The 24,158-nt window shown below is 41.2% G+C and overlaps 2 protein-coding genes across 2 annotated transcripts; one reads left to right on the plus strand and one right to left on the minus strand.

Moving 5' to 3' along the window:
• The first annotated feature begins 134 nt into the window (after window positions 1–134).
• Window positions 135–13,999, plus strand: ccnyl1 (cyclin Y-like 1). The gene is made up of 10 exons (XM_028023326.1): window positions 135–1,128; window positions 3,390–3,464; window positions 3,759–3,802; window positions 4,216–4,316; window positions 4,620–4,655; window positions 4,734–4,785; window positions 6,293–6,412; window positions 6,740–6,906; window positions 8,754–8,916; window positions 9,619–13,999. The coding sequence occupies exons 1-10, from the start codon at window positions 969–971 to the stop codon at window positions 9,733–9,735; spliced, it is 1,035 nt and encodes a 344-aa protein (XP_027879127.1). The 5' UTR covers window positions 135–968; the 3' UTR covers window positions 9,736–13,999.
• Window positions 14,000–14,330: 331 nt separating this feature from the next.
• On the minus strand, window positions 14,331–19,977 carry fzd5 (frizzled class receptor 5). The gene has a single exon (XM_028023325.1). It carries the CDS (start codon window positions 16,207–16,209, stop codon window positions 14,476–14,478), a length of 1,734 nt encoding a protein of 577 aa, XP_027879126.1. The 5' UTR covers window positions 16,210–19,977; the 3' UTR covers window positions 14,331–14,475.
• Between the last annotated feature and the right edge of the window lie 4,181 nt (window positions 19,978–24,158).

The raw sequence follows: 24,158 nt of genomic DNA on the forward strand, positions 1-24,158 counted from the left end.
GGTGATTTAAACCACCTTTCAGTGACAGGTCGTTTGACCAATGGGTAGTTCCCAAAAGTCATTGTTTTGATTCCTCACAGCCAATAGGAGTGAAGAGAATTCCAAGGTAGGTGGGACTAATATATCCCGGTGCCAAGTAGTATCATTGTGAGCTTCAGCAACAGATGGCGAAGGCAGGAGCGTTTAGCCGCGGTTCAAATCTGTCAGGGTGGAGGTTCTGATGGCAGAGTCCCGACCTACTTCCTGACTTTTGGTTTCTAAAGGATTTGGATTTGGAAAATAACCAAAACATCCGATTTTTACATGTTATTTCCTCTTTATAGTTGTTTTTTTAAAATTTGGTTTTAGTTCAGATTTCTGCTGGAGGCCTCAAAAGCCTCGGAGTAGATTTGGCGATCCAAGGAGTCCGGCATCAGGAGACGTCTGCAGTATTGCTCGTAAAGTTTCCTAAAAAAATGTGTTTGACCATTTGTGTTGTTTTTAGGTGTTACGGTTTCGCTTTATAAAGTTGGTTGTGTTCGCGTCACAGCAAAAGGTGGAACTAATGCGGAGTAAGTTTTTAAGTTAAGGAGACAAGCTAACTGTTTAGCTACATAGCAACGAACTGGATGAATGAATGAAGCAGCTCGCGACTGCCTGGATTTAAAAGGAGAAACTGAGTTCATTATCACTACAAGTTTATGTCACGTTTTCCTACAAGGCGCCACTGATTTTCTTTACTCGGGAGAACATTTATGGGCAAGTGTTCCTCGACTGTTTCACCGGTTTCCCACAAATGAACAGGAATGCTTGGCTTGGGAGTGGATGGGCAGCGGCAGTGTAGCACGCGAAGATAGCGCTGTGTCGGTGCTACGTCTCCTGATGTTTATTAGGAAGGGCGAGGTCAGCTTTAGCTAGCTACGAATATATATATATGCACTACTCGGACTTGTCAGCGATAAGTGTGAAGCTTACGCCCAGAGTTGGGAATGGGGAACACGGTGTCATGCTGCGTCTCTCCGGAGTCGAGTCCCAAACTCCCTTCGAGGCAACCCGCGGAGCGGCTGGAGGAGTTCACCAGCACCGAGGTGAGCGACGACAACACCGGGCCCTATCTGCAGCACATAAGCGACAGGGAGGTCCCTGATGGTAGGTGCTTATCCGATTATTACTCACAAACTTGTGACATCTTGTGATAATTTGTAGTTCCCAGCGGATTTTTTTTCTTTTCTTTTCTTACCCAACTAAGAAGTGACTTAAATGGAAGAAAAATATTCGCCCCCATGTACGAACACCAAGATGTTTCACCATAATAGTGAAAGTATTCAGATAGAGATTACTGGCCAAGTTGCTCTAAGTGTTTTTTTTTTTCTTTGCCAACCCACTGGCAGGATGAAAGCATTCTTGGCAGCGTTTAGATACCCACTGCATCATATTGATCCCACTGGCGTCAAATGATGGAGTTGCACATTAACATTAAAAACTAATTCTTAGATTTTATTAAAGAAAATACAGTGCTTTGTAAAAAAGAAAAGTATTTATATTCCTTACAGTTTTCCACATCTTGTCACATTACAACTACAACCATCACCTTTTATATGAAGGAGTTTTATATGATACACCAACAAAAAGTAGTGCATGATTGTGAATTGAAAGAAATTTGATAAAGCATCATAAAAAAACAACAACCACCAAGGAACAAGTCGGACAGGTCAGCGATATGGTTGTGGAGAAGTTATAAAACAATATCCCAAGCTTTGAACATCACACAGAGCAATGTACAGTTCATCACTTAAAAAATGTGTGGCACAATCACAAAACTTCCAGAACAGTTTGACACAAACCAAGAGGCGTGGCGAGGAAGACGGTAATCAGAGAAGCGGTCGAACTTCCTGTGGTAGCTTTGGAGGAGCTGCAGAGATCTGAAGCTTAGGTTAGCGCGATGGCGCTGGACTTCATCAATCTGGCCTGAATGAAAGATTGTCGACAAGTCTGGACAGGAAGCCATGAGAAATCCTGTTTGCTACAGGCCATGTGGAAGAATGTGCTCTGGTCAAAGGAGATTCAAATTCCCACATTTGCCCACACCGAAAGACTGTTGTGTTGACATTAATCTTTGGGGGTTTAACTATTTTCTGCAGTGAATGGAGAGTTTGTGAGAGTTGATAGGAGGATATGTAGGATAGGACCTACATACATACGGGAGAATCCTAAAAGGAAACAAAAGACTTGAGACGGTTGCAGATGTCCACCATCCAGCAGGACAGCTGTCCTAAGTATACAAGCAGAGCTGCGGTGGAGTAGTTTAGATCAAAGCTGATTTGTGTTTTTAGGATGGCCTAGTCAAAGTTCAAGCCTAAATTCCACTGAGAATCCTTGGCAAAACTTGAAAGTTTGTCTCAGCAGATTCTCTCTATCCAATCAGACTGAGCTTTAGCTACTTTTGCAGAGATCTGGCAAAAACTGTAGTAGATAAATAAAACTAAAATTGTCACAAGGTGATTCTACAATGTATTCTACAATGTAACTCACACTTTTTTATTATTTTTTTGTTTCTGCAGTGTAGCACTACTTTACTGGTCCAACGTGTAGAAAACACAATAAAATGCATCGATGTTTGCAATTTAATGTGACAAAATAGGCAGTTTAAGGTCTTGTAAAACAACAATATGTAACCTCCATCTTCGACACATTAGCAATGTATACTCCTATTTTCGTAAACTATTGCAAATAGGTCTTTCAACATCTATATAAAAGAAAACATCTTAAGTCTTGTATGTCTGTTGCTCTATATCTGCTGTTAGGAGTGTCGAAATTGCAAAACTCGATGTTCAAAAGTTCCAGCCAAGGTCCCCCCCCCCCCATTGTCCTGCAGACCCCCGATCAGTTAAGGCATCTCAAATATTTGTCTCTAGTTGCCGCCCGAGCTCACTTTTGTAGCATCAGGACTCGTCTCCCCTCTTCGCCCTGATTTCCAGACATGCAAAGTATTCGTGGCATTCGTGTTAACTGTGCAGTCGGTCCGGAGACACCAGCTGTCGGTCAGACGAGGGTCAAAATCCGTCCAGCGGTCCTTCATGCATTCCTCCCAGTCCTCGCTTCACAAACACCCCCCATATCCTAATCCCCTCTCTTTTATGTAACGTGCCTTCTGCGAGGATTTGGAGAAAGAAGACTGTCATGTCATGCTCGTAGAGGGATTATTTTATTAATTTTTTTTATGTTGTTATTTTGGGATTTAGCCACAATTCATAGAAGCAGATAGCTGAGTCAAGAGGATATAGTTTTGCAGAGTCTGTTTATTCATGGCCTTAGTTGTGCGCGCCGGGCTCATCTCTGCCCACAAACGAGAAGCAAACAGACACTCCCAGTCCCGCTTTTAAGCACTGATACGCTTAATGTTTTCGCAGAGCTGGCTTTGGAATTTAATCCATCGGACCACGCCCGAGCGAGCACCATCTTCCTCAGCAAGTCCCAGACAGACGGTCAGTGAACCTGGTATATCACACTGATGCATATATATATACACACACACAGAAAAGCTACATCTCATTTTATGTGAACAGTCAGCATATACTGTATGTCTGAAACAGTCATTACTGGGATCTTATTTCTGATCCTTTTATTTATTTTTTTTTAAATGTGTACTTGGAAGTTTCCCCGCTCTTCCGCATCAAATTTAAGTTCTTTGAAATGAAGCGTGCATACATGTTTAATTGTTTGGTTGTGGGTTCTGTTTCCTGTTTCACTTCTTCTTCTCTTTTTTTTAATCTTCGCAGTGCGCGACAAGAGAAAAAGCAACCACATAAACCATATCAATCGTGTAAGTTTTTTATTTTCTGCCCCGTTTCTTAGAAGAGGTGCTGACATTTCCGAGTCTGACTCATCTACACGTAGTTTGGATCAAGTAGGATTCTGACTCTTAAGTAACGATTTATAATTGAGTAATCATTTGATCAGACAACCTTTTCATAATTTATAATAAGCCTAATAAATGACACTGTAGACTGTGGGTGGAATTAAAAATATTTTAAAAGATGAAGTCTGTGAGGTCTATTCGGTCTGCACTGTGGGCCATCTACTTGCTTTGTAAAGAAAAATGGTTCTGGATGTCAAATAAGATTGGCCGTAAACCAGACGACATCATTTTAAGCTATAATGAATAAATGAATGTTATTTTATTCAGTTGAAGGAGTTTTATTTTGTCTTTGCGTGAACTTGGATTTCTGTCTCCAGGTTTCTCCCGGTCCGCTGTTGAAGAAGTACAGCTCCTGTTCTACCATCTTCATAGACGATAGCACCGTGAGCCAGCCAAACCTCAAAAGCACAATTAAATGGTGAGACTTCTCACACAGAAACACACACACACACACACACACCCCCACACACTCGTACTCATTGACGCGCCGATGAGAAAACCCTTATTTCTCATGAGAACATCGTGTTACATCACACTGTGGTAATCCTGACAGATGTTTGACTCAAACAGATGTCATCTTGCCTCATTTCACCTAATGTTGATGTTGTGACGTTGTTTTAGTGATAACAAGTTTAATCCTGTTGACTTAAACGTTTTGTCACTTTAAGCTCAATAAATAGCACAATTAACAAAAATTGTATCTTTATTGTCTTGTCCGCAGCGTCACTTTAGCAATATACTACCACATCAAAAACAGGTCAGTTTGAAGCTTGTATTATTATTTTACAGGTGACTTGGTTGTGTGGTAGTGACGGATGTTCTGCTTGATTTTTAGGGACTCTGACAGGTCACTGGACATCTTTGATGAGAAGTTGCACCCTTTATCAGTAAGTGTCTGGATGTTCCTAAGCAACCGTTAACTTTCAGTCCTTTGATTCTTCATTTGTCTATCGTATCCGAAAGGATGTGGCCTGTAGACGGGATCCGAATGCCAGTTCTCTCGTTTGTTTTGCTTTTGTCGCCTTTCAATTTTTGGGGATTAGAAACGCCCGATGAAATGCTTTGGTTTTGCAATCCGAAACTCAGCTTTGTGTTGCAGCGGTCCCACCCAGTCGCCTGGCTTTTTAGTTCAAATGGATGTGAAACGCAGTGAAAGGAACGTCCTTCTCTTATGCAAATACCATATTACTTAAACACTGTAAAGCAATTCTGCATAGTACTGCTTCCTAACTAAATGATGGATGCATCTGGCTTGCAGAAGACCAATGTAGAGAGTTTGAAACTGGTTTTCATTGAAACTTGTAGGAAGCCCTGATTAGACAAAAAGATTTTTCTTCGTATTTTTATCTTTTGGTGGTGGAACTAACTAACTCTGCTCTTTTAAAGTTGAAAATCAGGCTTGTTTCCATGTTGCACAACCAACAAACAAACACATCAGTGTTTCCAGGTTGAAAGCACAGAGAGTTTCATGAACAAGCGGCATGGAGGGAAGACGTGTACTTCCTCAGTGTTTCCCGACCTGAGAGAGGCGTCGCCTTAAATCAAGACGGGAGGGTAGAGTTTCTGTATAATAGATCCACTGCAAGTTAATATCACAAGAACCTGCTCCACTCTCTCCTTCTGGTTGGCACAAAAGGAGAGTGTGAATCTCAGAAAATCTACAAAGTGAACTTAAGTACTTGAAACGCTGAGAAGTTGTCTTTTTTCAGTCTACAAATCTTCAATAAAATAGAAAACTGATTGCTAGCAGCGGATACAACCCTAAATTTTGAGGTCTTTATGCATTTGTGGGGTTTTCTTTACACAAATTAACTTTATAACATGTAAGACCATCTTACATTTTGTTTTACTGTTTTTAAGAAAGGGGACTTTATTGTTTTGAGAAAGTGTCGTTTTTACTTGATTTGCTTGAGGGGGAAAAAAAACAATCGACCCATAAAACATCAAAGATGTATTGAAAGTTGACCTTTTTTTTCTGTCTGGTTGAGTTGGGCAGATGGAAAAACTCTCACCACTATTATAAAGTTCGGCCTAAAACAGTTTAATGGCTACTTATTTTGAAGGTTCTGCTTAAAGTTAATATAATGGCAAATAAGAAAGCACAACCTTAAATCTGTATTTGTTCAAAATTTAACAAATACAAATTTTTCATTTAACTGGTACTCACCATGAAAGTCGTAACATGTACCTCACCGAAAAAGGAACTGGGATTTTCTTGGTTATTTCTAACCAGCGGCGTATTTGTGGTTTTAAACGGTGCTTCAAGCTTCAAACAGAAATACGTAGACTGCCGACCTCCAGCTGTTTTCACTACCAACCACTCTCCAGACCAGAACCATGGTCATATCCTACTTCCTCCCTTCAGTCATGTGCGAACCTTTCCGTCCCACACAGAAGGAGCCGGTCCCAGACGACTACGCGTACGTCGACCCAGAGCACAAACTCATCTATCGATTCGTCAGGACGCTCTTCAGCGCTGCACAGCTCACCGCTGAATGTGCCATCGTCACACTCGTAAGTCGCTAGCGTGCACAGTAGGAAATTTGCATTTCTTTATTTTTGGGCACATTAGTTTTCGGCAGTAGCTCCTTATTTAGTCACCAGAGGGCAGTAAAGTCCAGTGACGAGACGTACGGCTCTTCACATTGTAAAGTGCAGGATGGACCCATGAGACATTGTGATTGGAATGGCAGGAACAATATTTTGGGTTTTTTTTAAAGTAATGCTTTTTGCTAAATAAAGTATTGATTGTGTTCAGTGTATAATAACAGACATTAGGGGATACTGAACTATTGTCAATTTTTCTAAATAATACTTATTGATGTTGTTTTTTTCGTTCAGGTCTACTTAGAACGTTTGCTGACGTACGCAGAGCTGGACATTTGTCCGGCCAACTGGAAGCGGATCGTCCTGGGAGCCATCCTGTTGGCCTCCAAAGTCTGGGACGACCAGGCGGTGTGGAACGTCGACTACTGCCAGATCCTTAAAGACATCACCGTGGAGGACATGTAAGTCGCCTGCTGGAGTGGATGCAATTTTATCCCACATTTAGCCTGAACGGATGGGGAATTTAAGGAAAGGAAGCAACTCTTCCTGTTGGAAGAGGAGTTCCTAAATAACCCAAAATCAAACTGAATCTAATGTGTGTTCTTGTTGCTAGAGTATTAGAGGAAAATGAAACATGTATATATCTGTTTTCTTGAGGTGGAACAGCAAACTGAGACAAGATAGTTTGCTTTTTTTCAAATGCGATAAATTCTATAAAGTTTTATAGAAAGTCTTTAATTGTCTTTGTAACTCTTAGCTCTACTAAAGACCGTTGGATCAGTTTCATATAAGGAGGCTTTTTGTTCTCATTGTGGCCGCCCAGGACTTGACTCCCAACATCAGGACCTTTTACTGCAGTTTAACCAGTTTCTTGCCAATTTGTGATCCATTTATTTATTTATTTTAAACAGCGAAATCATGACAAACGTACAGTCTTCAGCACGGTGTTACTGACTCAAATGTGGATAAATGATTCTGGCGGAAACGTTTCTCTGGAAATTTTCCTTTGGTTTTGTTGTTAGTCTGTCTCTCCATATAAAACTGGAACTATCATAGAACTCATTCTTTCCTTCTTCCTTTGTTTCTTTCTTTTTTTCACTTTCCTCACTGCCTTCACACTGCAAACATTTCGGCAATAGATTCATAGCAAACATTAGTATCTTTAACTGAAAGTGTAAGACGTCAAGTTCATATCACTGAACTTTTTTGTGAGACACGTAGACAAAGTGAATCTTGTTCAAGGAAACGGTAGAAGAAGTGAGTCATCCTCATAAATGTTCTTAAAAAACCCCAAAAAAACTCCAGCAACTGAAAATAGGACAACCATCTGACAAATACACAAACTGATTCAGTTTTTGACCCAAAACATTCAGTTAAATCGGGATCAGGTTTCCGTTCAGTTTATTCCTCAGCGCCGCAATTCCTCTTGTTTTGTTTATTTTTGCTTTCTCGGTGCCACATAAGTTGTACACAGAAAGCAACAAACATGCTTGCCCCTCTAATAAAAGCAATCTAATAAGATGCACTTAAAGCTGGCAGGAAAAAAAAAAAAGTGCTGGAATAAATGGAAGCTGCAGCATCTCTGCCGTCAGGCTGCGAGCCGCTGAAGAGGCCAGGGGGGGCTGCACTCGGAGAGCCACGGCTTTATTTCCTGCAATTGCTTTTCCCGTGTCTGTGTGTGAAAGAGGTTGAGAGTGCTGGCTTGTTTTTTATGATTTGGTCAGAAGCGCTCTCTCCGCCCGCATGTGTGTGTTTGCTGCCCGTGTCCCCTCTCTTACCCCTCGCCATCCTCTCCTGTCTCCTCTCTCCGTTCCCTCCTGTGTCCGTCTGACCCGCACACTCTCTGCTCTGTTTTCATTGCTGCCACTGAAGTGTCTTTGTGAGCTGGTCGGAGTCTGGGCCGAGGGATGGGAAGAATAGGAGAGAGGGAAACAGAGAAAAATGGAAGGGAGGGTCTCAAGTGCTCTCACTGCTTCTACATAATGGCCCCGGCTCTCGTCCGCTCCATTAGTTGCCCTGGGAAACCAGACATCACACACACACACACTCGCTCGTATGTACTCTCGCCACCTTTTGCTGACCAACAAAGCCGCCTGGATGTTGTCTCCGTGGAGACCACCTCCCTTAGGTTTACTCGTGACTGCGATGATGAGGAACCATGAAGGTGGTTGTCTGTCTGGAAGTGAATGAAAACAAATATTAAATCTCTTAACTTAACTCACTCCACCAAACTAGTTCTTGTGTTTTCCTGCAAATAATTAAACCATTCACCCTCTGGTTGACCCTCGGGCGTCTCCTTCCCCTCCAGGAATGAAATGGAGCGCCAGTTCCTGGAACTTCTCCAGTTTAATATCAACGTGCCAGCCAGTGTTTACGCCAAGTATTACTTTGACCTGCGGCAGCTGGCCGACGACAACAACCTCAACTTCCCGCTGGAGCCCCTCAACAACCAGCGCGCTCAGAAACTAGAGGTGGGTCGACCTCTAAACACCTATTAAAAAGCGCATTTGTGGTGTTTGTTGTCATTAATAACTTATTAATGATGTAGTTGAGCTGTATCTGTAGAGACGAGATGCTTTAATATAAAAGAGAATCTTGCTCTTCACCAAGGCCTTCACACTTCCTGTTGAAAAATCTATTGAGAAAACATTTACATCTGCAACAATTTTAGTAATTTGAAGATTTAAGTAGATTTTTAACATTTTAAAAATGTATCATATTACTTTATTTTTGTATAGAGTTGCTGATTTTCTAAAGGGGGTCTTTCTGCTTGAGATTTGTGACAGTAGCTGCATTTCTAGTAACCATAGAATTGCACAAAATTATATTACGTAAATAAATTTAGCCAATAAAAAAAAAAAAGAAAGATTCACGTTTTTTGATTAAAAAAGTTTGTGGGCTGGGATGAGGTGGTTTCTCAGTCATATAATAATAGATGTATTTCGCAGAACTACGTAAACTACAAACACTTTTTTTGTATCACACGGGTCACGTCATCTACACCCGGATGTTGCTACTGGCAAAAACCACAAAGAAGACGACAGCATCGCACAGTTCACAAAAAGTTGTGTGTTATTCGAGCATGTTGACTCCACAGCTCTTTGTGCACATCTGTAACAAGAACCTACAGTTGACCTTCTTTAACTCTTTTTTTTGTGCGATTGTTTGCTCAGGCCATTTCAAGACTGTGTAAAGACAAGTACAAGGATCTGAGTAAAGCAGCGCTGAGACGCTCCATCAGCGTAGACAACCTGATAGGTGTGCGGCACTCAAACGCCGTACTCTCCTAGCCCCGCCCCCCAGCCCATCCACCTGCAGCACAACCGACACCGGACAAACCCACAGAGTCCTCGCAGCCGCATCAGACGGGGTTCTGCCTGCAAACGCCTTAGCATGGTGGTGGTTCGCTGCCGCTTCACAGCTGCGCCTCCGATGAAGCTGAAATTATGGCTCCAGAGTAAACCAGAGTAAAGCCGTCCTTTTCACAGATCTATTATTTATTTCCCACCAAAACTCTCTTTTCCCCAGAAACAGTGTTTAAAAGACAAAAAAAACAAAACAGAAGGAGCGCTAGATTTTTAATTTGTCACAAAAACAGCATCAGTAGAAAAAAAAAAGTTCAGTCTGTTCTGCCTCGACAGACGAGGTTTTGGTTGATTTTTAATATTTTGGTTTCTGTGAACAAACCTCTAGAAGGTATTTGTACTTGCTTAGGTCAACCTGTGAGGTTATTCAGCCTTCAGAAAACTTATATCTGCAACAGCAAAGTCTGTACAACAAACCCCGTAATATCTCAACAGGAGACACAATATTCCCTTGGTGAATAAGAAAACCCCATCTCTCTATCTTTTATTTTATTTTACGGCCTACTTTTTTCAGAATCATATCAAATTAGTGTTGGAAATATTTTCTTTTTGGTTTGTTACTACGTTTTTACAAACAGATTTTACCTGTTTGGCACCATTTGAAAGGTAAAATTCATATCTTAATTGTATCCAAATATATTCACAGACTATTTATTGTACCATTGATCCTCAGGTATGGGTATTAAGAATAGCTGCACAGCACTGAGAAATATCAGGTGTGAATGTTTTTTGGAATAATTGGATGTTAGTTTTAACTTTTTCTGAAAATGCTCATCTTATCATTTTAATTGGGATAGCTAAAGATGTATTTTGTATTATATAGTACTTGTAAAACAAAGTGTTGAATTATCCGTAATTAATATTCTATGTATTTATATCTTTTGGTGGTCGTGATCAAAAGTTCTCCTGGCTTTCTAAAGGCCTTGACATTTTCAGTCCTCTTGTTAGAAGAGTAGCAGGATTTCATTTCTTAAGCCACGTAACACTGATAACCTCAAGATAAAAAGAGCTTAAGCGAATTTGATAAGTTCTCCGAATAGTTTACTGGTCAGCTGGATTAGTTACTAGTATCAAGGTGTGTCTATGCTTTCAAAAGTTAGTACTTCCAAACTACTGAAACTGACTGGTCATTCCTAGATACATCTCTTGCTCACAAGTCAGATATCAGTTTTTCACTTTTGAACTTTGAACTTCTGTTCAGAAGAGTAATCATTGACCTTTCAAAACATCCTTTAAATTTATTTGACCACTTTCAGGGAACTGAAGAGGTTAGAAATCCATCAGCTAGCTAGAATGTTAGCTGGATAGCTGAAGGCCTTAACTAGCTCATTTAAAGTACTAAATAGCTAGCTAAGTAGCTAACTCAAGATAAACTAGCCACCTGGCTAGAAAGATAACATGATAGCAAGCTTACTAGTTATCATGTTGGAAAGATAACATGATAGCTAGTGTACTAGTTATCTTTCTAGCCAATTAGCTAAAAAGATGATAGCTGTCTAGCTTACTTGCTAGGTGGCTAGTTAGCTAGGTGTGTATTTCTTGTCTATGTATAATAAATAATACATCACAATATCAGTGTTTTCACAAACAACTGGTTGGATGCATATTTGATAGGCTTTTATATTCCAAGACTTTCATCCTCTGATTATTGGTTACATATAAAACATATGATGCAGCTCTTCAGCAGCTGCGATCCTAAAGCTCCCAGAGACTGGTGGAGGCTGTATGGGGGATCAAGGAAGAGTCTGGGGAAAATGTGAGTTAATCATTGTTGGAAATTGCTGTCACAATATTCAGATGCTGTATTGCATTTTAATTTGCTCCAGATATTATGCAGCTTGATTATTTTATCAATGTGGAAATAACTGTTGCGTTTCTATTTGGAATAATTGCGTCATGTTGTGCACTACTGTTAAAGCTGTCTTATACTGTAACACTTTGAAAGTTTATCATCCTAGGGTAGGAGAGTCTGATTCCAGCCCATGCCCTGTTCAGTGTTATGTGGCTTAAAAAATAATTGACTTTGCTGGGAAAATAGTCTGGACTAAAGCAAGACCTCCAAAATACTGTAGGGCTTTCAGAAAGACCCATGAACTGTGATCAAGACCACTTTAAAATCATTCTCAAAGATAAATATAACATACAGAGCTATTAGGGATAACTCAAGACTACACTAAAGTACATTTGAGCTGAAATTTTAAATGTTTTAGGTAATCTGAACTGAACATGTCTTATGACAGGATCTTACTGGTAACACTCCAGATGGTTGGAGTGATCAAAGCTTCAGTCAGCTGTTGTGCGTCAGAAGTCAGAACTGCCAATTGTGGAATTTGTTGTAATGCCATCTATACATCTGTACCTTTTTGGATGATCAAATGCTACTGATTATAGATCAGTACTGCTACTGACTGGACAGGCGGGGGGTCTCCCCTTCCTCACCCCCAATCCAGCTTTTGTTTCAAAGCCCCTCAGATCTCACCATCGACAGAAACCTCCCAACCCTTTGTTCAAAAACACGACATAGATACAGAGGGAACAAATGACTGATGGACAACCCTCTCCTTTTTGCTTACTATGTAGGCTACTAGCTGTGAAATTATTCTTTTTAATGGAAAGAAGAATTTGCAAATGGAGTATTTTAAATAAACACTAATCATGTGACAAATACATGCGGTGCTGATTATTTTTACTCTTAAAATGTCAAAAAAAAACAAAAGACTAAAGCTATGTGGGATTAATAACTGGTATAAAACATCTGGTCCCAGTCACAACAGCAGCAGAGCTGGTATGTGTTCTTTGCTCTTGTGAATGTAATAATCTCAGGGGGAAAAAATCACACAATGTGGCAAAACTCAAAGCCAACTGTTTTTAATTCCACAACAAGAATTTCAGATCTACAGTTAAGTTTATAATTTCCCTTGAAAATATCTGACGTTGAAAGCGGAGGTACGGTAAGCTAACTGAACCCAAACACCTGCTGCCCTCTATTCACATTGCGTTCTTTCACACACCAGACAGAGCAGCGGCCTCACACTGCAGGCTGTGAAACATAATAAACCAGTCATAAAGACATTAATCAATTTTATCCACACTACGTGTTGTATTTTTTTCCTTTTAAAATACCTTTTAGTTCTTCACTTCATAGACTGGGAGCACTCAAAAAGATTTTGTGGTTCTTGAGCGGCAGTGTGAGGAACATTTTCAAACTCTTGAAATTTATCAGCTGAGTAATATTACAGCATCAGCTGTGTTAATGGTGTCCAAAGTATTTCAGAAATTTTTAAACTGGCTTCTCTGAAATAGCCATCGATTCACTACTCAAAGATTTTTGCCGATGTTAGGGGATTGCAGTTGTCATTTTTCTATGCTCGTTATCATATTAAAAATAAATCAGTGTTACGGAGGTTGTTGGTTTGGCAGAAAAAAAAAATATTAAAATTTAAATATTCAGCTAAGCCCAAAAATATTCACACCCCTCATGGATTTTACCAACTTGTTTGTTAACAATTATAGGAACGTTTTTTATGCAGACTTTTCCATTGTTTAAAAGTGTGAAAAAAAAATGAAATAAACCATTTCTTTTTTCAAACCTGATCCTTTTTTTCTGTTTACATTGTTTCATTATCAGAAACAAAATACTTGGCTGAATTAAAAGTACAACGTAAAACCCACATCTACCACGCGTATGAATACTTTTGAGCTTTATTGTAAATTGTAGACTTGTGTCTAAAATTTTAACACGTCTTGTTGAATCACTGCAAGCTTGTCCGGCAGGCTGCGGAGGTTTGAGTTCGAGTTCCTCGTCTAGAGAAAACACGAAGCGAGCAGCTCCATTGTGAACCAGTAGGGGGGGCTAAAGACCGAGTCCCTTTTATTTAAAATCTCGTTGCCTTTGATCATTATTGTGCGTTTCTTCACACAACACAGACAGAACTGGCTCTCCTTTCACAAAGACACTTTAATGAGTTCACAGAACTAAAGAGGTCGTGTTAGAGCGCACTATACAGATGAAACAAAGGAAGTTCCTAGTCACAGTAATAAATTTCCAAGAGCATATTCAGTTTGGATTCACACGGAGCACCACCACTCTAACATCGAGCTACAACATCACATTTATGGACAATTATTTGTTTCTGTGGCCTCTTATACATAGCTTGGCAGTATGTTGGGATTTGTTTTTTTTTTTTTTTTTACAGAAACATTACGTTGTTTTTTCCTTTTCTTTACAACAAATATTTGCAGTATGTACAACAATAAATATATATTTTTATTTTTCCAGTGCTCAGGAATATCCGATTACCTCAGGGGAGGATTGCTTGTTTTAAGTGAGAGTCAGATTTGGTCAAGTGTCTCAGCTGCAGTGCAAAAAAAAAAAAAAAAAATCACTTAGAGATTTTGTCGAGATTCAGAGTCTCAAACGTATGTTTTGCTTTTGTTTTAACTTATTTCCCATAATGTATGCTTATATATATATGTATATATATATATATATATACATATATATATATATGTATATATACTTTTTACATTATTTACGCTCTGAATCTTTTCGTTCAGTATTTACTGTTTATAGTTTATATTTAGGGTAAAATGACACAAACTTATAGTTCTGGTTTCTTGTCCACAATCACAGGTTCTCTAAAATGTTTCGTGTTGCCACACAGTTCATATATGGGACGGAGGGGCTTTCTGATAGATCCCCGACGACAACCCAGTTCGAGTGTGTCCCGTTAAGGCTGTGCTAGCTTCGCTGTACATGGAAGGCGGTGCAGTGACCTTCTGTGGCCAGCAGGGGCAGCATCTGGCCACGAATCTCCTCCACGACTCCAGAGTTTTTCCCGACCAAATCCAAACTCCGGATGTGATGCCCACCACCAAGCACATGAAGTACTTGAGCATGAAGATGGCGTAGTCCGGGCCCGAGCCCGAGCGCTGGCGCTCCGACAGGCAGGAGCAGGCCAGGGCTCGCTCCCAGCTGGGTCGGTAGTGCTGCTCGTAGACCAGGCATGCCACCACGATGGTGGCGGGGACTGTGTACAGCACTGTGAAAAGCCCAATTCGGATCATCAGCCGCTCCAGTTTGTCCGTCTTGGTGCCACCTTGTTTGATGATGCTCCTGATGCGGAACAAAGAGACAAACCCAGCCAGTAAGAACAGCGAGCCTGTGAAGAGGTAGACCACAAGAGGGGCCAGCACAAACCCCCTCAGATTCTCCAGACTCTGGTTCCCGACGTAGCAGATTCCAGCCACGGGATCCCCGTCCACGGAACTGAGAGCGAGGACCACGATGGACTTGACACTCGGGATGAGCCATGCAGCCAGGTGGAAGTACTGTGAGTATCCAGCAATGGCCTCGCTACCCCACTTCATTCCCGCCGCGAGAAACCACGTGAAGGACAACACCACCCACCAGATGGAGCTGGCCATCCCGAAGAAGTACACCAGCAGGAAGACTAGGGTGCAGAGAGCGGGGCCGGAAGCGTCATACAGGATGTGCAGCTGGCTTCCGCCGAGGCCGCTGTAGCCACAAGCCACTCGCTCATGACCCGCAACCAGACGTATGATGAAGCCCAAGGAGACGAAGAGGTAGCAGGCAGCCAGGAAGATGATGGGCCTCTCTGGGTACTTGAACCGCTCCATGTCAATGAGGAAAGTGGCCATGGTGGTCAGCGTGGAGATGAAGCACAGCACGGACCAGAGCCCGACCCAGAAGCTGGTGAAGGCGCGTTCGTCCGCCGAGAAGTAGGGCAGGTGGCAGGGCTGGGCGCAGTTGGGCAAAGGGCCGGTCTGGACTCTGCCGTAGAGAGCGTGGGACTCCCGCTTGATGGGGACCAGGGGGTCTCTGCAACGGCACTCCCTGTCACACTGCGGTGGGCTGGGAGGTCTGGTTCTGACTTTGGGGGTGGACTTCGGGAACGAAGGGGCCAGAGTGGTGGTCTCACTGCTGTTCTGGTCCATGCACAGGGTCTCGTCGCCGAGCTGGGGCAGCTGCTCACAGCTCATCCTCTCAGGCCACTCGAAGCCATATTGGCTCATGAGGGGGGAGCAGCCTCGCTTGGCCCGCTCGCACACGGAGCGGCACGGGGGCAGCGGCTTCCTGTAGTCCGGCAAGCAGATTGGAGTGTACATGCTGCAGAGGAAGAACAGCAGGTCTGGGGAGCAGCGGATGCGGACCAGGGGCCAGAACTGGTGCACCTCCAGCCCCACTTCCTCCTGGGTGTCATGATTGAATTGATTGGGCATGTATGTCAAGTTGTAACCAATGCCCTTACACATGGGCACTGTAATGGGCTCACAAACCAAGACCTTGGAGGCTCCTGATGTGAAACCGAGAGACCAGAAAACGAAAAGCAGGTACAGCATCAGGCTGTACGGCATGAGTCTCACTGCTGATGCCATGGATGAAGTAAGTCTGTTATCCGGTTATGGCAGAGTCTTTACACCAACTGAAATAAAGAAGGGCTCATTTTACCCAAGTTTATGGCTGAAACTTTATGTTTTAGACGAGTCAACAGAAGAAAGTTCTGTTCTGAGAGAAAAGACACAAATCAGCCTGTTGAAGGGTAAAATGGATATCTGATGGGGAAACCAGTCGTGCCAGCACGCTGTCAATCATTCACCAGCGCTCCTGCAATCATTACGGAGAAAGTTCATATCCGGCAGTCACGTTCCAATAAATTTAACGACCCTGTAGCATTTCAACCCTCTGCACGTCCTCCAAACATGCACTGTATGCCGGAAAGAGTCGCATCATCAGTGCTGTAGAGTTAAAAAAAAAAAAACAAACAAAAAAAACTAAATAAGAAATAAAGAAAAGGGTGGTAAGGCGGATTGAACAGCTGGTAAATGTGAGCAATATAAATATCCAGAAGTCTCCTCTTTCTGTGCCACGAGGAACCAGGTGAGTAAAATCCACTTGATGCGTTTCCCTCGATGGATTTAATCCGCCCCGCGACTTGAACAACTTCTGAAAAGTGAACTTTCTGATTCTCCTGAGTGAAAACAGCCAGAGCAGAATGAGCAGCAGCAGCAGAAGAAGAAGAGTCCCTCGGGGCAAAAACTTAATCCCGTGCCGTCGAGTTTGCGGCCACGCGCGGATCGCTGCGCTCCCTGCGCCCGAGGACGAAGTGAAGTCCGTCTGAAGCTGCGGCACCTTCTCATCAAACACAGGCTCTGCTGCGTTCACGGCTGTCGGAAATGTCAAAACTCAGCTGGGAGCGCGCTCCCGCTTCTGAATGTCACTTGACGTTTTAGTCTAGTTGGACTTAGCTTTAGTTTTTATGTGGTGCCAGTATCGATCGCTGTCTGCATGCCTGGTCCCTTTTTAACTTTTGCACTGCACTTTGTGTTACATTCAAATGCATGATCGACGTTCTGTAAATTTGACTGATTGATATAAAATAACTTGTTGACATTATGTCAGATAAGTAAACGCTATTCAGTCGACCTAATTGCTTAAAACTGAAATTAATCAGCAATTTTTACATAGCCTATTAATATTCGAAGCAGAGCAGATATATATTTTTTAAAAAAGGTTGATGTGTAGCTATATTGATGAGTTCTGTAAGAATAAGGGCTGGCAGGTCTAATTTATTTGCAAAAAAAATCAAGTAAGTTGATTTTTCAGACATAAAAAAACCCATTAACTTATAGACCTTGCTAATGACAGAATCAGAAGTTCAACAAAAATAGATCTGCTAATATTGTTAGCGGAGTTTATATGTTGTGCTTTCAGCTTTTCGTCCCACAAAAATCCTGAATGTTCCTCTTTTTGTATTGTCCGCAACCACTTGCTCTGAGGCTTAAATCAAATTTCAAATACCTGGCGGTCCGTGAACACATCAGAGAGCAATTTTATATTATAGGACTTCCTGCTTTAGGAGGTGGGAGTTCCCAGAGGAGCCTAAAGGTACCTGACGAAGAGTGTCTGACACCTTCACAAACATAAGACGGAAAAGGACGCTATTATTTGTAGTTTGGTCCTGCATTTTTTTTTCCTGACAGAAGAATGTGGCTTTTTTTTTTTTTAAATGTATTCTAATGCAGACTTTGCCAAAGTATTTGTTCTGAAACACGAGTTTCCTGAACCAGGAAAGTGTTCTTAGTTGTAGCACATAGATGGTTGTCACACTTTGAAGATATATGTTACTAGCCAGTTCACCCCTGTCAATCATTGCTGTGCTAGCTGCGTTAGCATGGTGCTTTGAAGTCAGTAAATAGATGCTACATGCTATATTTGAGAAAGTCTTACTACCTAATATACAATTAGGCCCCAAAGTTACTCACAGAGCAGGACGATAACATTTAAATTCAAATGGGAAACATGTTTTGGTGTGATTCCACTGGTATTTTGTTCAATTTATCTGTGGAGGTAAATGTTTAAAGCTGGAAGGTCTCCTTACCATCACCCTAATCTCGCGAGCCCTCAGGTTCAAATCGGGACTCCAAAATGTCAGCATTGCTTCCAATCAGAATAAAAAACAAAAAAACATGTTGGTAAAATCAAAAGAATCATTTGAATAAACCATTATTCAATTCAATTATTAACCACTATATGTGAACAACTGTGCACATCTAGAGACTATAATTCAAAATCTTTTTATTTTATTTTTTCGCAAAGTGGGATTTTATAAATTGACCATACGGAGATGTGTGTAGGGTTGTTGTTATGTCTATGATATATATTTAATACACAGTCCTTATTGTCTTATAACCACATCATTCTTCTTTAAACTGCTCAAAGGTCTTTTAATGTTTTTTTTTTTCTGGTCATTTCCCGTCAGAAAAGCAAAACCAACTGCAACACACAAACTTTGTGTTGCAATCGTAATTAATGTATTGTTAGAGTACCGTAAACTCAGCGTCATTTTTCACCTTTTAAAAGAGCAAAAGACACTTTTGAAACTCTACAAAACTCATATCTACAGCTCTTCACTCAGGTGAAACCACTTATTTATTTATTTATTTATTTTTTAAATAGATGAAGCAGCTGTTTGTGACTTTACTGGTCCTTTGGTATTTTTATTAGATGTTACAAAGTTGCATGGATTTAAGATAAGACATGAAAGCCAGATTATTTCCCAGTCAATCATGTTTTATATGAAAAGAAAGGGGGGAAAAAATGAAGCATTTGCTGATCAGGGGTCCAGCTTCATTATAGAGATGATGTACAATCACAGAAAACATGTACAAAAATCTTCCACTTTTTTTTTAAAGAAACACATTGGAAACATTGTCCTATTTCGTCTCCGTTTGGTCTAAATAAATCGACAGGAAACAAACGGGTTTATTCTCATACAATCCTCTGTATTCTAACACAGATTACAGAGGATTTATCTGTGATTCTCAACCAGGCAAACTGAAAGAAAACTAAATCTGTGGCGCTCAGTAACCGAACCTCTGCTCTCTGCGACTCTCACCGCCGCATGAGACAAAGGTCACAGCGCTCTCTTGGGGACAAAGGTCTCCGAAGGTGTGTTGGCGTGTGTTTGAGCAGTGAGGGTGTGTGTGCTCAGCGTATCAACTAGGAGGAGGCTAGACCTGATCTACCTTCGCTCAGGTCAGTCTGACAGATAAACGTAAACAGTGGAGAGTTCTGTGTTTAAACCCTGAAAGGAATCACAAACACGCACACACACACACACACACACACCCGTACAGACAAGGATGTGTGTGAACATACGTGTGATTATAATGTAGGGATTCTCTCAAGTGCCAGGTTTGTTTGACTAAAACGGGAGAGGGAACAGCAGTTATCGATTAATCTATCAATTATTCAGACGGTTAATCGATTAATCGGATTTTTAAAAATTGGCATGTTCTGCAGATTTTTTCTCATTAGATTTGAACATTTTGTTGCCTAAAACACAACAGCGTAGCATTCCTGCAGGGAACAGTCGATCTTTTGTAGCAAAGGACGCATCTGCAGCTAAAACAGCACTTCCAACATCAACATGTGAAAAGCTCAGACATTTCTGCTTGACTTAGCATCAGTACAGCATACGACTGATCCGATGATACCTTTTTTTGGATTAACTGATTTGTAATTTGATGGCAAAATGTGCTTGATATGAGATTTTCTTACAGAATTTAACAAGATGGAGATAAAACTACGGCACATGCCACTTGAGTTCTGAATAGAACAGATTTACAGAAAAAGATGTTTTATTTTTTTATTTTAAGTGCATACTTTTTTGGCTTAATTACTGCTCTGACTGTGTTGTTCTTTCAGGAAATTGACTTTTTTTTAAGAGTCTGCACACCCCAGTAAACGATTAATCGATCACGAAATTAGCTAATGATAATTTCATGATGATTAATTATTTCAGCCCTATCGTACACTCACGTCTCCACTTGCTACATCCTTGCTAAACCCTATTTTAATCCTTCACATTTAATTTGAAACATTTAAGCCAAGAAAATTGATTGTTTTGCTTTTTTTAGTCTTGAACATTTTTAACACATCCATATATTCTGTGCCAACAATAGTCACTAAGAAGGCTTTAAAATATTTGTTTAAGAAATAAAAATATGAAAAGTAAATTCCACTTGTGTGCAATTTAATCCCAGGATGAGTCGGGGGTTTTTTGTTTGTTTTTTTCTGTAAGTCTCTTCGATGATTATTAGAGAAGAAACAACATCTTGAAGACCACTGAGAAAACTGGTCCTAATGGAAAAGTGTCAAGAATTAATGGTTTGCGGAAATAAACCCATGAAAAGTCACATTCAAGGCAACAACAACTCTAAACACACAGCCAGAGCTACATGGAAGATTAAAACATGTTAGAGTCAGATCTAGATCTGACTATTTTATCAAAGAATACTGCAAAACCACAAAATCTTACCGAGTAAATTGGGTCCAGTTTCTAGTGCAGATATCTTAGCACACTTAAACTAACTTAAAAGTAGCTTTTCAGCAAGAAATAGGTGCTTGTTTTAAATAACTAGTTCCTTAATATTGATGAAAAAGGACTTCCACATGTTAACTTCTAACATGGGAATATGTCTTGGTACAAGTGAAATAATCTGCCAATGGAACAAATATTTTTTTCATCAATATTAATTAATTATTTACTTAAAACAAGCGCCTACATCTTGCTAAAAAGTTACTTTTAAGTTAGATTTGTCTTATTTCAAATGTGCTAAGCTATTGGTACTAGATACTAGACCAAAAATACTTGATAAGATTTTATGTTTTTGCAGTGAACAGTGAGTCAGAAGAAGAAAACAACGTGTATCACGTATGGTAAGGTGGTGGCGGTGAACTCCACAGCATGCAGCAGCTGTAGTCAACAAAGTCACGGGCTTTATTTCAGACAAAGACTCAGCTGAACACAAATATAAGGCCCCACGTTGTGTGATTTCGGTTCACACCCTGTGTGACCTGAACGCACCTTCAGCAGTCTGAACATCAGAGCTGAGCTCCAGTGTGCCGAGTGGGTTTTGTCTCCCCCTCCCACACTCGCGTCGGCGACATGCAGAGACCTGGAACTTGTTTGAGTGAAGCAAACAAAACAAACGTCGAGTCTTTGGTGACGGCCTGAGATACCCCTTCATGGCAAAGATTTGGTTTTTCAAAGTAAAAGCAGACGAAATAGTGGATTTGTACTTAAGAATAAATACATTGCAGCAATGGCTGAAACCAGTCTGCTCTGCGGCAACCTGCTGAAAGCTTCGATTCGGCCGATGAAGCTCCTGAATAACCAGGTCACTGGGGCCCTGCCAGCTTTTGTGCAGAAGCTCACTAAAATGTAGCGAGGGGGTACATTGTGTGTTTGTGTGTGTGTGTTGGTCCCGTTCTTCCCTCCTCTGTAACCGCTGTCCACATCCATCCACCCCCGCCCCCAAAGCCTTCGTTTTCCTCCCTTCATCCCCCCTTTTTCCTCCTTAAACTGTCTTTTGTTTTCATTTAGGGTGGCATTTCTGCTCCGCCGTCGACCGGGCCCCTCAAATGAGTCTTGACTGGCTCGCAGGCCACTGGAGAAGCACAAAGGACTTCGCTCTGCTCGCTACAGTTGATCCATTGTGGCCGTCCCACAATGCACTAATTGGCGATGACAATTAAGCGCGGTCGACACTCAGCTTCAATTTGCGGCTGCTGCCCGACGTACATAAAAGGCGAACAGTTCGGCCTCCTGAGCCCGCCGCTCTCTCAGAAAATGTCCAGACTCCCTTGGGAAAACGTGCACACACGCACACACACACACACACGCCCACATATATACATAGATGTATGTTTCCGCCCTCAGCTGGGCCAGATGAGCTCATAAGACGGCAGGCAAACGCGCGCTAACGTGAGCAAACAGTGACCTTGGAGTCTGGGCTTCACAGACGAGGGCATTTAAATCGCATCCTGTCTTTTAATATACACATGTTGGACTTTTTCCGTTTAAAGAACTAATGGCGTTTACATTTCTACACCTACAAAAGTGCATAGCATCATGCTCACGTGTCTAATAGCGTGTTGGCGCCTCTTTTGCTACCAAAACAGTCTTGACCCATCAAGGCAAGGACTCCTTCCGGGTCTGTTAGTCGGGGTGGAGTGGCTAGCGCCAACACGCTGGCAGCAGATCCTTAAAGTCCTGGAAGTACCGCGGGGTCTCAATGGTTTGGACATGTTTATCCAACACATTCCACAGACAGTTGATTGGATTAAGATCAGGGAAATTTGGAGGGAAAGTCACCAACTTAAACTTATGCTCCACATCCTTGTTGCTCTGGTGGCGGGCGTCTTATTCTGCTATAGGAAGCCACCGTCATCAGGCTTTTTCCCCCATCACAGCATACCTGTAATCTGACAAAACGCTTCAGTCGCACAAACAGTCACACTGTTTCCACCTGATTTGCCCTCTCCCCATAGCGGTACCTCGTGTTCCTCAAGTAAATGACACACAAACACAACTAACCATAATCGTTTGTTGGCGGCTTTGGCAGTGGACAGACTCACCATGGACATCCTTAATGTTTCTCAGCTCCAAATGCAACCAATAGTGAAGTGTATTCTTTCTATCCGAACTGGGAATGAGCCTTGGCCACCAATGAACATTTCCTCCCTTGGACCAGATACTGACCACAGGGAACGCACCTAAAAACCTTCAGCTTTGGTTTAACCTCTGACCCAACTATCCAGCATCACCGTCTGGCTCCAGTCCTTAAAAATACCCCTTTTTTTCCCCTTCTTCTGACATATCGTTTTTGAGGTAAAATGGTCTCTCACTGTCTAATACACACCCAATACTATCCAAATCAACAATAAAGACCAGTCAGAGTGATTTCAGAGTGTGTGTTATGACTTGAATCCTCGTTCAGTCACCGTTTGAAGGGATTCCCATTATAGTCACCAATTGTGAAACAAGCAGTAAACACTACATTTTGTCAAGAAGTGCCATAATCAAAAATCATCAATACGCACCAAATTTGTCAATCGGTGATCCATTTACTACTAATCAAGGGCAACTCCGTCTCTAAATGCCGCTTTGAACAGCTGCTGGGGTTAATGGATTCCTGTCTATCATATTTATTCCAGAGGAAAAAAACACATTCTGGGTTAACAATGAATAGTTTCTACACACTTTGACTATTAAAAAAAGAAATAAAACAAAAAGAAACAAAGTTTGCATTAAACAAACAAGGCTGAGTTGCGTTTTTCCTGTTGGAATAGAGGCATAACTGAGTTTTTTTTAAACTATTATTTCTTAAAGTTGATTTTTTTTCATTGTGAGTTTAATCAACACATACAATAGAGGAATTTTAACTATCTCATTGAAACTTGGTTCTTAATTGTTGCACTCCAAGTGTCCCAATTTCATTGTAATGAACGGTAGAAGAAAGAACAGACTGTTTAATGTTTCGAGTCACTGCCCCTAGTGGCCGTAAGTGGTATTACCAGTACGTGTTTTCTGACTACAACTGTGTGCATCGACTCGACTGTCCGTAAAACACAGAGAAGCCACGAAAATCAATATACATTACACATTTGTTCGTTGTGTTATTCATGCAGAAATTATTTTAAGGTAAATCTTGGCCTGAAAATTGTTAACTTCCATGGGAAAACATTGTGATTTTAGCTGCATCGTCATAGAAAGATTGCACCAATGTTTGACACAAATAAGCAAATAAAGACAATAAAGGCGTAAAACGTACCTTTCTCAGTTGTTGCCATCAGAGACAGACATTTCTATTCTAAAATAGGACATTTCACTTGTTTCTAAACTTGACCTTTGTATTCAGCTGCAACACTGAAAGTTTGACCTCGTTATTCGCAAATCTAAAATCTTTGAGGCAACTTGCTTAAATACAGTCAGATGATGTAAACAGCATTGCTGTTAACTCACTTATTATTATTAAAA

The sequence above is a fragment of the Xiphophorus couchianus genome, chromosome 7, assembly GCF_001444195.1.
Source record: "Xiphophorus couchianus chromosome 7, X_couchianus-1.0, whole genome shotgun sequence".
Taxonomy (NCBI): domain Eukaryota; kingdom Metazoa; phylum Chordata; class Actinopteri; order Cyprinodontiformes; family Poeciliidae; genus Xiphophorus; species Xiphophorus couchianus.